This window comes from Scardinius erythrophthalmus (assembly GCF_964197995.2).
Source record: "Scardinius erythrophthalmus genome assembly, chromosome: 22".
NCBI lineage: Eukaryota > Metazoa > Chordata > Actinopteri > Cypriniformes > Leuciscidae > Scardinius > Scardinius erythrophthalmus.
The window spans coordinates 26,442,474-26,457,335 of record NC_138242.1 but is presented as its reverse complement, the minus strand read 5'-3'; the positions used below and the strand labels follow the sequence as shown (position 1 = coordinate 26,457,335).

Below are 14,862 nucleotides of genomic sequence, written 5' to 3'. Positions count from 1 at the left end.
AAGCTCAATGTCTACTCCAAAGGAAGATATTTTATTTAAAGTTCCGCTTTAGTCAATCATTTTATCCCTCAAAACTCATCTTTGATCACCAAAATTACATATTTAAACATTTTTTCTCCTTATAAAAAAATTATTCTTGAATGTAACTCTACACCCTTGCTTCATTTAGTATACACGGTTCTATGAATCTGCAAATTAGCCCCTCCTCCACTCGCTCGCTCGCACAGCTCAGAGATCCACTCGTTGACGATCGCACGTTGACCTGATTGGTTGCAAGGTAGTTTTCAAACCTCGATTTCAAACCGCTTTTAGTTCACAGCAGTTTTAAGGAGAAAATAACTCAGCAATGGTGTTGACTTATGAATTTGCACATGGTTTGTCTTAAAGCATATGAAAAACACCACATACTGTAGACACATAAACAACATTAAAAGCTTGATTTTCACCACAGGGGGATTTTAACAGAATCCACTTTCTACGAACTACAATGAACGGCTCGTTTGGACTACAACACGATTTTTCCGGGATTTATTATGTCATAATGTTCCTCATTTAAATAATCCCTGCCCACGGAACACACAGAAATGAGGGCGAGGCCTGGATGAGCTGCTGATATGTCAAAGATACACTGTTTTGTCCACACCTCATTTGGCTGACGAGCTTAGAGTGGTTAAAATTGATTTTAAACACTGTTCCTGAACATTATAATCCCGAAGTTTATCTGTGTGCTGCACATTTTACGAAGAACAGCTTCCAGAACCACGATGAAGGCTACACACGAAAACTTCTCCTGAAATGGAACAGATTCTACTTTGTCGGGACAATCTGTTGTTTGTGGATGATAACTTGTAAGTATGTCTTATTATTTGTAGTTGTGTTTTCTATTAACTGTTCTAATTAGAAGTTTTATGTTGTTGCTACGCTCGCCTGCTAGCCAACATTAGTGTTGTTATAGTGTTGTTTACTACAGCTTTTGTAAACTCTCACTTTTGTAAGGTTGTTCACCGCCCCTTAGAAAAATGAACCATGTTTTTGTGACCGATTACTGTTTGTATAACCATAGTTTTCCGACAAATATCATGATTAAATGGTGGATAACATTGTACCTATAATGTACAAGAAAAACATACCACTCTGAAACGTTCTGTGAAATCCGTGTGCTTGAAATGCCGTTCTGGATGCTCCTCTTGTTTGTTAACATTGTCAGGGTCTGAATTGGGTTCGAAATTGCCACCATCCTTTATATTTACACTAGAGCAGAACTCGCGGTTATGGAGGGGTGGGACATTTCCCGAAACACACGCTAAGCGCTACCAATCACAACACACTGGGCCAGCTAACCAATAACAGCACATTTCGTATTTCGGAAAGCAGGGGCTTCATCGAAACCAGAACTAAAGAGAGAGGAGCTGTAATAATGTAAAATATGTGAAAAATAATGTTTTTTGATCAATCAAGCATGAAAGCATATTCTAATACACCCCAATAACAAAATCAAGACTTCATAAAAGGGCATAATAGGACCTCTCACGGCCCTCTGCCTCATCCTGCTTGCCACAAACCCATTTAATTGACATTGTTGAAACTGCTTATTACGTTCAAAATAACATTACATAGCATTAGCATATAGCATTACTGCAATTTTATCAGTATTTTTGTCCTGTTTGATCTTTTATGGTGGTCTTAATAATATAAAATCATCATTAGATAATATTTGACTTCATATTTGTAAAAGTACATGGATACTTTCCCCAAAAAATAAAACTGCTCTTATTATACCAAGTGATTGGTTTTTCAGCCCACTACACAGCATTTTTGTTTAATTTGAATAAAGTGCTAATATATAACAGCCTGATCTAATACTCCACACTGTCTTGGACAGAGACTCTGGCTTCATCTGAAATCGCCATACTTCCTTACTATGTAGTAGACGAAAACGGTATGTGACAAGAGTGGTATGTCAGAATTCATAGTACTCGTAAAAGACTAGGCAAAGAGTACCAAGATGACTAATTAATTTAGACGAATTTCTGAAGTGTGCATACGATGGACAGTTTACTATCCCATGAGGCCATGAGAGAGGATTTATGAATGGGAAAAAGTGCAACTAACACTGGTGGGTCACATGACAACATGGCAAATGTAGTCCATTCATACTACACACATTTATACTATATAGAACATACGTTTTAGCGGTGGAAAAGTAATTACTTATTACTTAGAGTATGTGATTTTGGATGCAGCTTCTATCACTTACCTGTAACACTGTGGCTCCTGCATGGAGGAACTGCAATCCGGACTCTGCAGAGTCGATGCCCCCGGTGGCCAGAATGGGAAAACCAGGCAGAGCTTTCGCTATAGCGGACACTGCTCGCAATGCGATGGGCCGAATGGCATTTCCTGCACAGATGCAAGCAAAAAATATATATATAATAAAAATAAATAAATATATTTCAGTCAGGTCCAATCTTTGGATTTGGCGAGAGGCTTAGGCTCTAAGGTGCTCGAGCTGCCATACTAGACAGCTTGAGATACATCCTTGAGACACAATTCCCCCGAGCCTTTTAATACCCAAATGTTTCTTAGCATATGTTTACAGAAGGAGATACAATGATTATGTACATAGAGTTTCTATACAGAATCTACTGCTCTATTATGAAGATGCTAGGAGGTGAAAAAATAAATAAAAATAAAAATAATGTCCAGTGTGAAGATCTCGGATCTCAGGTGGAAGGACTACAGCAGATATAAATTATCTTCGTTAAATGGCATCTCATCCTCTAAAATTTCAGGCTGAGATTCTCAAGGGAGCGCGGTGCCTCCTTACATTACACCCTTTATTTATTTACCTGAGCCGCAATGTCTTGAATAAAATTAAAACCTCTGATCTGATCCCGCTGACAGACGGGGCCGTTTATCACATTAGATTTAACTTCATTTCACTGGCAGCATTTTTTCCCTTCATTGATCAGTGGGAGACATTGTCTCTCCTCATTTGGCGCTGGTGTCACTAAAGACAAAGAGCGCGGGCCAGCGCTCTCTACCACACGCTAAATGACCCTTATTAATGATACGGAGGACTCGCGTTAAAGGAACACCGTCTCAGTCGATCTTCTCTGAAGCAGCATGTAAAGTTAATGGCGGCATTTCCACGTATATTACAGAACATGTGAAAAAGCAGCAAATTGATTCAAACACAGGATGCACATTCATCCTACATAACATAAATAAGGGATATTATGTGTTTCCACAAAAAATACCCTATTAACATCTCCCCTAGACAGCAGCAATGAGATTAAATGGAAAGAATACAAAGACTTTTACTGATGTCTCTTGATTCTCAGATTTTTATCCCGAGAAAACGACACAAGCAATATATGTATCTTTCTCTAGAGCTTCTAATAAATCTAAAAACTGTCTCAAAAAAGTGGTCAGATTTGCTGAGCCTGAGACACAAAAATTTGCATTTTAAAGTCAGATTTCAGTACGATCTGAAACATTTCTCATCAAATTCTTCCAAAATATCTACTGCTCCTGCTCCTAGTAAGGATTAAGGATTTGAACAAACACTTATCTTCAAAAGCCAAGTGAGTGCAGAAAACTTTAGCGTTATAGTTGTGGTGTGGACTATTCTTTTATATTTTTTGCGATTTTTAGAATTATATTTTTATAGCTATCATCCTTGGTGTGAACGGGCCCTTAAACGTGTTACTGAATTTTCAGAGAAACATCCGAGACAGTCGATTCATCTTTTTGCAACAACATTCTGTGCGCAAGCCAATGAAAATAATATACTGACACACATTTCAGTCTACTTAGTCAGGGGACACTTAGCAGGTCTGCCAGCTGACACTCAAATCTAATCCAGCGGATTTAAATGGAAGGAGGACCCATATTCAGTGGCCACGCAGGAAGAGCTTCTCAGGAGGAGATACTGACACCTCTAATTGCATTAGAAATGGATGAGCTACTCTCAGCGACTGCAGCCTCTCCACAGGTAGAACCCTGTCACCCCGGAGCTGTTTACAAACACATGGGGGAAAAAAATTGCTTTTATGAGACTCTGATGGACAAAAAAGAAATAAAAAAGGAGCAGGGGAGGGCGTTGAAAGATTGACAGATGGCGTCAAACTCCTTCACGACCCTCGTTTTCTTTTTGGGAAACAACAAGCCTCATTGTTTCCATATGATGTGGAAGCATGTTGTGTGGCGTGTTGTCATGGTTAGTCTTGCAGAAACCGTCGTCGGGTCACTAGAGGGTCTGTGTTTGTGGGATGGGGGGGGGGGGGAGTTGGCGGCAAGAAAGCTTCCCATCTCTGGTGAGTCCGAGGCGCTTGCTAAAACGCTGCACGTCACACCTGCTATTCCGATGAATAATTCTGAGCACAGACGGATGTACGGAGGAATCAGGCAGGACACTGAGGCCTGGAATTTGGCATCATCAAACAAGAAGAAGAAAGGCAATAGGAGAAAAAAAAATCACGTACAAGGAGAGGCAATTAGGGAAATACACACAGACCTGACCTATGGTATGATAATGAACATCCTGTCTAACTCCCTCAAGCGTACACACACACACATACACAGAGAATGCTGGGAATGGTAATTGAAGCTGAGGAAATATAAAAGAGCTGTTCATTTGTTTCAAAAGAACATAAGCTATTGACAGAAAGGTTGCACACATCTGTATTTTGGTGATGAAACTGAAATGTGGAATCAGATGTGAGAGGAATTAGAAGTCACGGAGAAAGAGATGAAAAGCAGGAGCTTGAAGGCATGGTGGAGACGTCAAACATGCACACCCATCATTACCATACTGTGTTAATGACTAATGGGTAATGCTCACAGAGAACGGCCGAGCTCCACCGGGTTTGCCATAAATATTCGTGTTCCATATATATATTTATATTCAGATTTCCATAATTGATGGAATTTGCAAAGGCAAGTGATGCTTCAATATTACTGTCGGTCATTCTTTGAGTTGGGGATTTGAACAGACCTCTAACTCTAAGTATTAAACACACACTGTTTGCACTATATATATATATATATAAATGCTACTTTAATTATTTAAAGAGGACCTATTATGCCCCTTTCTCAGTCTCAGGTGTCCCCAGAATGTGTTTTTGAAGTTTCAGCTCAAAATACCCCACAGATCATTTATTATACCATGTTGTAAGTGTAGAGAACATAGTTTCACTGCAGGTGGGACCACAGCCCCATCTAGAGAAACAGTAGAATACCATATAAACTTACTTAAGTGTGGACTTGTTTGACTTGTAAGAAACCACCCAGAACACTAGAAATCATTATCACTAGCATCACTGGCAGCGCTAGGCTGGGGGTTGCCAGAAGGCCTTTATTAACCCCCTGGAGCAGTATGGATTACTTTTATGATGGATGATGTGCTTTTTTGGGCTTCAAAATCTAAGGTACCATTCACTCCCATTATAAAGCTTGGAAGAGCCAGGGTATATACCTAGGATGGCTTTAGGGTGAGCAAATTATGGGATAATTTTCTGCCACTGGAAACCATATAGCAACATGCCAAAACCACTTAGCAACAAGATACTAAGCAAAAAATAAATCAGCATTTTTGTCTTGTTTTCTGGTAAAATATCTAAATAAACAACTTTAATTTAGAAAAATGTCACAAATAAAACCTCACAAATTGTGACTGGTTTTAAGAGGGAAAAAAACAATTTGCATGTATTTTCTCAGAACAAAATATATTCTTTGAATATAATTTGAATGAAAATGAATAAAATAAATAAATACAATTAAACTGATCTTGTTTTAAGGATGTTCAAAAAAATTTAATAGAAAACTAGACAAAATACAGATCAAGAACACTTTGCAGTGCGAACAGACCCGGACTGGACAACTACAATAGTTGTCTGTCACAACAACATACAGTGTGAGAGATTTTGCACAGACAATAACTACATCTTCTTCATAAAATGTAAAAATCTAGTTCAAAATTATAATTCTGGTTTATTTGGCCACACGAACCCCACATCTAATCACCCTGACGGACCCATCCGCTGTCTTTCCTGACAGTCACATTAGTATAATAAGCAATTTCTATGAATGCCTGATTGTATGTTACAATAATAGCATCAGGAGATGGCGAATGTGTGTCCTCGTTTAAATGTGATGTAATAAAAGACTTAAGATAACTCTGACATTTGAGAAAATGTCATCAGTTCACCTTTTCTCTTTGATGAAATGATGGCATTACATTTATACAATTATCCGATTAAACAAAGTAACGTGCCAGAATCTGCTGAAAACGGTGAGGGGCACGAAGCCATCGCCGCCAGCCTCAAAAACATCGGCTGACACATTACATCCCAAGTCAAGATCATTAAGGAATTCACCTCGATGCAGGTTACAATAATGCAAAATAGATACAGTTTATTTTATTTTATTTTTTTATGTGTTTATGAACCTGCAAAGGCAGAGCGCTCCTTAAAGCATACTACATGGTGTGTGACACTATGGAAACTGTTTCTGTTATCATTGTGTACTATCTAGTGGGCAGGAAGGGACTGATGCATAATTCAGAGATCTGGTCAGAATGCTGGGCGTCTGTGGTCAGTTAAGGCCACTGCACATTGTGAAGTGTGTGACGACCTCAGCACAAATGCCTCCTTTCACATCACCACTGCTGGCTTTAGACACTGACAAAGCACATCGCCTCCTACAGCTGAGAAACTCACTCAAATAATGATTAATGAATGGGAAAAGGACCAAAAAAACACATGGCACACTCTACTCTACAACCACAACAATCAAGCATACCTTTGCTTCAAGGTACAATGGCTTTTGTATATAATGGACTGTGCTGGACGCATGAAAAGCTATGTGCATTATGTAATCAGATTACTACTTTGATGTAATGAGTAACTTAACACATACATTTACACATAAATATTTCACATTACTTTTCAGTTGAATTAATTAGCTTAATTTTTTTTTAAACAACTGAATTAAAATTCTCTCTCTTCTCTATAACATTGCCACTTAGACGTGCACTAATGCGCACATGGGAACAGACTAACCCCGTGTCAGGAATGGTAAGAATATAATAATATTCTCAATGTGTTTTTAAAAGAAAATGAAGAAGCATGTTCATAGTTGTTAAGTTCTCAGTAAAAAAAGAAAGAAAAAAAAAAAAAACGCCTGGAAGATAGCAAACCTAACGCAACACATTACTTTCCATAATAAAGTAACTAAGTAACGAAACTAGTTACTTTTATAGGGAGCTATACAATATTGCAACACATTACTTTTAAAAGATAATGATAATGCCGGAGGTGGTTTCAAAGCTTTTCTTTTGTAACCATTCTCACATTCACACAAAAACAGACAAAATAATTTGCCATATTGCATCTAAAATGTAAGATACCCAATATTAAATTCTCGTATTACTGTTGAACTTGCAGTGTGAACCCCCCACCCAAATGCCTTTTCCCTTCAAATCATTTTTTTCAGCATTATTTGTTTTTATTTTAAATATGATTGCGCTTCACAAATAAATGCATGCATTTGGCAGACGATTATACATTGTTCAACTAACTGGGATGCGTAAGGACGACATTAAATGTATCAAATAGAAGCAGATGTTACATAACATCATAGCCTGTTTAACATATATTTATTCATGGCTTGAATGCCTGCATTACACACCCTGTACAGGTTGCGTAGAATAAGAACACAACCCTTATTATTTAACCGATCTTAACAACATCATGTTGCAGATATCTGAAAAGTTACGGTACAGGTTAATACACCGTTGTTACATCTAATCAAAGCAGGTTTTTGTAATTATAAAAACCAGCTCACAAAGTAAGGTATGGGGGCGGATGATGTGCTGTAATTAACGCTTAAACTACTCATTATTACTTTTAGATGTGCAAAGTCATGTACTGTAACCTGTTCTAAATTTCCCACCTACTTAATACTAATCCAATTATGATGCAAATGAGGACAAAGCATGCACTGAAATCACTTACGCTGCTGCATTAATAAATCACAAAGATATATTTATCGATCACTGACTAAAAAAAGCTAAAAAAAAAAAAAGCTCTTTTGCAGATACCGCTAAATGTTCATGTTTCCTAGTTCAAAAGTTTTCAATATCTTAAAACTTTTATTTCCAGGTTTAAATTAGATTTTGAAACCCAGATTTTAAACATGATGTCAGTCTTTCAGACTTGGTATCATAGTATATGTAATGTACAATACATTGTTACAAAAATATACATTTTAAATAAATGCTGTTAAAAAAATTTTTATCATGGTTTTCACAAATATATGAAGGTTCTATTCTTATGTTCTTAGTAAATAAGTTTAATTATATCAAGTGCTGTGAGAAAAGGCTATAAATCTCCACCTCCAACATCCTCACACGCAATATAGCCCACTAGCCTGGACAATTTCTTTATGTGTACAGATGTGACGTAATGACGCAAAGACATGCTCGGATTTCCCGTGGAAATCCACCAGTACCACTGGAATCAAAAACCTTATTACAAGCTTACCGTTTTGAATCGAGCTACGGCAAGCAGATAGTTTCGAACACTGGCTGGTTATGTACTTGCTCAAAAAAGTTACGGACTGCACCTTTAACTAATGAACCTTATAGTAAAGTCTTACCAAAAAACACTTTTGAATGGTAGTGTATGTATCATTATTTATTATATTTAATATATTCCCTTTAGTAACACGTTATAACCCTTTAAGCTACTTCATTTAACCTAACACATTAATTCGTTTATAATGAATAAGACATCTATTTATGCACTGAATACTGACACGCTGATATCAAAGTCTCAAGCTCATGTTTGACTGTCCTTTACTAGGTAGATGGACACAAGAGTGATTGACAATCTAATTCAGCGAGTGTGTTATAGATGCCTTTTCTGGTGCATGTTCTTATCATTAGCAGTTAGCCTATGGTTATGTTCACAGCCCACTGCCGCTCTCCGCCCATAAGATTTAAGGGCCTGCCCTTTAGAGAATATTTAACATAAAATTGAAATCTTGACAGCGGTGAGAAATCCGTCCTGAGCAAGGCAAGTTTAATTAATCAGACCTACTGTACCGTGCTCTGTCCAACACGGCAGGCCACGAATTAAACAGCCGAGAGCTCCCTGCATCTTTACCATCTCACCTCCGCTCCGTACGCACCAAGCAGGAGGTAATGCACTGATCTAGCTAGATGCAAATACAAAAAAAGCAAAAAGAAAAACACAAGCAAACAAAACTCAACATATTTCCCAAGAGCCCCTCTCACATAGACGATGCATTTATGACCTGAGCGAGAACCACAGCCTCAGAACTGGGACTGTATTTCTTCTTTATGCAGCACCGCATCTGTGTCGAAACTCTCGGAGGATTGTTTAACTAGTAAACTAAAACAGTGTGTACTCAGAGTGTGAGCTTTTGCATTTGACGGTAATGTGGCTGAACGTACAGCGGGTGACCGCGGCGCTCAAACGTGCCGGGAGACGAGCGGCGTTCTCTCACTGTCATTACAGAAAGATCACGCTTCTGTTACCTTCAGCATGGCAATCACCACCACAGGCACGTAGAATGAGGCATTATGGGTATGTTGGGAAAGGATGAGGTGAGATTGGAGCTCCAGGGGTTAGAAACCAATGCACAGGTGTGTTTTCTCTGAGGGTTGAAGGAATAAAATCTTAGTGATACATAAAACGTTGAAGGAAAATCACCCTTCCAAATCCATATGAATCTACTCTTTTCAACATAGTAAAAGACAGTGAATAAAGACCGTCAGGCTCCAAAATGACAAAAACACCATTAAGGTTTTATACAGTACAAGTAATCCATTCCCTGGTTTCACAGACAAGGCTTAAGCCTAGTCCCAGACTAAAATACATGTTTAAGATGTTTTAACTGAAAGCAACTTGCACTGACAGATCTCAAAATATTTCAGTGACATTGTTTTGTCTCAAGATGCACACCAGTAATATGTCTTCCAAGGCACATTTATAAAAGCTACTTAAATGTCTTAATTGAACTAAAACCTAATCCTGGCTTAATCTAAGCCCTCTCTGTGAAACCAGGACCATATGACTTGTGCGATAATATGACTTACTGGAGGAGAATATATTATATTATGAATATGACTTCAGAAGAGAAGTCATGATAATTTCGTATGACAAACAGACCCAAATTTAAGTCATATTCATAATACAATCTATTCTCCTCCAGTAAGCTGTAAACTGCTTTCAGTCATTTTGAATCATTGCATCATTAAAGGGATAGTTCACCAAAAAATGAAAATTCTGTTTTTAATTACTCACCCTCATGTCGTTCTAAACCCGTAAGACTTTCGTTCATCTTCGGAACACAAATGAAGATTTTTTTTATGAAATCTGAGAGTTTTCTGTCCCTTCATAGACAGCTACACAAATACCAATTTGATGCTTCAAAAAGTTCATAATGAGATCGTTAAACTAATCCATATGAATTGAGCGGTTTAGTCCAAGTTTTCAGAAGAGACTCGATCGTTTTATATGATGAATAGATGGCTTTTATATTCACATACAGAAAGTTCTCAGATTTCATCAAAAAGATCTTCATTTGTGTTCTGAAGATGAACGAAAGTCTTATGGGTTTACAACGACGTGAGGGTGAGTAATTAATGACAGAACTTTCATTTTTGGGTGAACTATCCATTTAAGTTAAACTAGAGAACCAAAACAATTAGATTCATGAACAAATCATTCGGATCGGTTTGGCAACAGGTCCGACGCCAAAGGATGATTCATTCACAAATCGGACATTGCTTGTACTTCTCTCATGAACATGCCAAGTTCAGTTTACTTGAAAATCCACGTTGAGAATAATATTATTTAATGTAGCGCCAACAGAGTCTCATGAATGCGCAGTCGAGCACAGAAGACCAATGGCCACGGTCAGGATTTTTGCTAAATAATACATTTAATTTTGGTTTGTCTTTCACCAAACCCTATCGCATTCGCCAGAACGCTTGGAATATGAGACACGTGTTGCATGGGACCACTCTGTAATAGTTTTTTAAAAGCTTGAAAAGCTATTCACTGCCATTTAAATGGACGAGTGCTTAGCGGGCCTTTTTTTTTTAAAAAATGTCTCCAGTTGTGGTCAAAAAAAAAAAAAAAAAGGAACGGCACACTGCATTAGAACAACACCAGGGTGAGTAAATGATGACTTAATTTTCATTTTAGGATGAACTATCCCTTTAAGTAAACCGAACTTGTTAGAATTGTTTGCCGTACAGACCCGTTTTATGATACTTTAATCGCACTTTTTTGGTGGGTCATTTTAAAGCTTGGTGGCTTCAGTCCTCATTCACTTATTCATTATTTTGGAATGAATTGTCAGGATATCCTTTAAAAAATTTGATTTCCACAGAAGGCAGAAAGGTTTGGAACAACATAGCCTACGGGTGAGTAAACAATGACAGCGTATTCATTTTTTGATTGAACTATCCCTTTAAAAGAAGTGAAAAAGTAGTAGAGGGGCATAACTTACACAGTGAGGGTATCTCATGGGAACAACCGAGTGATACATTCTCTCTCTCTCTCTCTCTATGAAAATGGTAGGCAGACAGGCAAACACATCCATGGCCACATCCTGCAGCTCTCAAAGGGGCCCTGATTCCACCCACTCCATGACACTGTGCTAATGCACTCTCAGAAAGGTCAATACTCACACAAACACACACACGTACACACGTCTCAGCGCTCAGCTCAGCTATTGAAAGGAACCTCCCAGAGCACTTTTAATTGTCAGTCGCTACAAGCCACATACAGACACTCTGGAGTGAATCTAAAATCCATTAAATGGAAAATTTGACTTGCAAAAAGTGAGGGTTGTTTAAAAAAACTTTAGTTTGGTAGGTCAGCGGGACCAAAGATTGAACGAGGCCTTAAAATTCAAGCCCAACAACATAACTTCTTTTTATGTTTTGTGGCTGTGTGGGAATATAAAATACTATACTATACTATACTATACTATACAAATAGGCTTTCCAATTAAAAATGTTAATTAAATAAATGATGTGAGAACGCATGATATGACGATTTATTAATCAAATTATTTGTTGAGAAAAACACAAGTGAGCTGTAGCAATAAGTAAACACAGACCAGTATAAAATAATACAATTAAAAAAAAATGAGATAAAATAAAAGCTAAGAAAAAAAATAATCAGTCATACTTCCAAAATAAAAATAAAAATGGAGCTTGACTGTACGGAACTACTGTACTTTAAATTATGAGTATCTTGCAGAAAGCTAGTTATGAAGCAGCTTACAATGTACTCACTGTATGAACACAAACTACACTAAACTACACTGCAGTCTGTTGAACTATACCTCTAAACCAAGAGTTACGAATCCAAGTACCGGCACACTGTAGTAATACAAATGCTAACACAAATACTCAAACTATTCCTATTGTAGACAACAGTAGCACTGTACTGTAATACACTCCACTGTACCGTAAAACACTACAATAACAAGGACCATGTTTTGTCTGAGAAGTAGAGAAATTGAATTTTGGATGAATATTTCATGTTGGATTTCTCAAAGTTTGGGTGGTTTTCAGTACAGTGTTTGTTTTTCTAAAGCATCATTAGTCTTTGCCATTCATTCAGTGAGAAAAATATGTTTTCCATGTCTATTTATACAGTACTGCACTTTAAAAAAGCAGTGTGTTCTGTCAGAAGAGCACTAAATGTAAATGTGAGAGTGTTGGTTTATGCGTCCTGCATGAGCGTGTGTGTTGTGCATGAAAAGTGTAGCGAGTTGTCTGTGAAGTAATTCAGAGCCTGTGATCTCACAGGTATATGATCACTATCAGCTGTAACACACACAAACACTCTCTCTGAGAGACTGTGAAGTGTGTGTGTGAGTCTCTTCCTACGAGGACAATGTGTGTTTACACAAATGGGTTAAATAACTACAATCACTGCAGATAAGAGGTGGTTATTTGGCTCAGAAACAGCATGTGAACCACAGCTCTTCATCCTGAAGCTTAAGTCTAATCTAACGCTTTGAGGTCTTCGCTGCAGGTGAGGACAAAATAACTACACATAAAATCACTTTCTGACAACTTACATGAACAATTTCTCTCTCCCAAACACACATGCACTAAATTTACCCATTCATCTATTTAGGTAATAGGTACTATTTGTTAAAGGCACGCTATGTAAGATTTTTGGATAAAAATATCCAAAAGCCACGAGAACAATATTTTGAACAAGATGTTTTGTTGATTTGCGTACTTACATTATCCCAAATGTTTCTAAGAATGTTTAAATTCAGAGAAATGAGCAGTTTTAACCAGAACACAGACTGTGTCTATCCGTCGCCTATCAATGACATCAAACCCGCGTTACCCTCGATTTACGGTTTTATTTTGTAGAAACTATGGAAACACCAAAGACGCTTCAATATATAATGTGTTTTATTAGAAAGGTGAGCAACTGTTTGGATACATTCATCGACAGAAAACGAATCATTGCTATACAGCTCAACACAGTTAGTCTTTTTGTATAAATCTCAATCGCTCCAGCGGCCTCGTTCTGCTCCAAAGGATTTCATAACTTTAAAGTCCGCGTGAACCAGAAGTTGCAAACGACTTTTCTCCAGGACTCTCAGGAGGGCGGGACTCTAGCGCTCCTCCTCTCCATCTCTCGCTCATAACAGACTAACGGTTTGAGGGGAGCGGTTAAGCGTTTCCCAAACCAAGCCGTCAAACCTACGTCATCAGAGAAGGAACGCCATTCCAGACCGGAAGTAACTTTTCAGACTTTGATTAAAGATTACGACGGCAAACAATTTTTTTCTGTGTATTTACTTGCACGGATTAATTGTTCACCATAAGACTAGTAATATGCGCTAACAAAGTAAATAGGGTCAATTTTGATTTCAGTTGGACTTTAATACATTACTGGTCATCCAGTAGGATTTTCACGAAATCAAGGCGTCATCAAGCTACGCCTTCGTTTTGAATAAATGACCTCTAGTGGCGAAGAGTTACGTAGTGTGCCTTTAACATTAGTTGGCTTTAACTTTAATTTAATTTCATGTTCTACCGTAAAAGAGGGTTTCAACATACTGTATATGGCCATACTTTTGGGGGTATTGGGAGTAAGGTCAGGCCATATCTTGCTTAGAGTACCAGTACTCTCAAAATCCCAGTTTAACCCCTGCGTGGGCGGTAACATGTTAATGAGCTGATGACTGTGCACTACATAAAACTGTTTCCGCAACAGCAAATCAGTTTTTCCACGAGACGTCCCCTTTAAATTTAAGCACTGCGGCTAAAGCCCTGGTGAACAACAGTACATCATAGGTATATTTGTTTCCAGGCTGTTGGCAGCGTCAGCGCTGGCAGCTCGAAGGCCTGCAGTCAGAGCGGAGGGTGATGGATGTTTGGTGGGTGGAGCCGGGGAGACCCTTGCAGTTCGGGGGCCGGCTCCGCTCATGGGGGATGTCACCGAGCTGCAAACTGCCACAGCTTAAATGGGAAAAAGATGACATTGAGTAGTTCTGCTAACATAAAATACTGCTGCAATAGTTTCACGATTAATTTTTAATGCTGCACCTCGGCTAGCCCAGTTCTTGTCTACAAAACCAATGCACTTTTTTTCCTGGTTTTCAGGGGTTGTATGAGAATGAATTAGAGGAAGATATGGATAGGAGGCTAGCAGATAAGACAGACTCTGGCCCTTGTCAATCTGTTCAAACACACAAACAAACACACACACACACACACACACACACACACACACACACAATGAAAGAATGCCTCATAAAAGGCATTAACTATGCAACAGCACA

The 14,862-nt window shown here is 38.2% G+C and overlaps 1 protein-coding gene across 2 annotated transcripts in view; it reads right to left on the bottom strand.

Moving 5' to 3' along the window:
- dpyda (dihydropyrimidine dehydrogenase a) overlaps positions 1–14,862 on the bottom strand; it is a 168,626-nt gene that overhangs the window by 24,729 nt on the left and 129,035 nt on the right. For both annotated transcript variants that reach the window (XM_081352581.1, XM_081352582.1), the window contains one exon: positions 2,258–2,400. In XM_081352581.1, the coding sequence (XP_081208707.1) occupies positions 2,258–2,400 (143 nt within the window). The remainder of the gene's footprint in view (positions 1–2,257; positions 2,401–14,862) is intronic.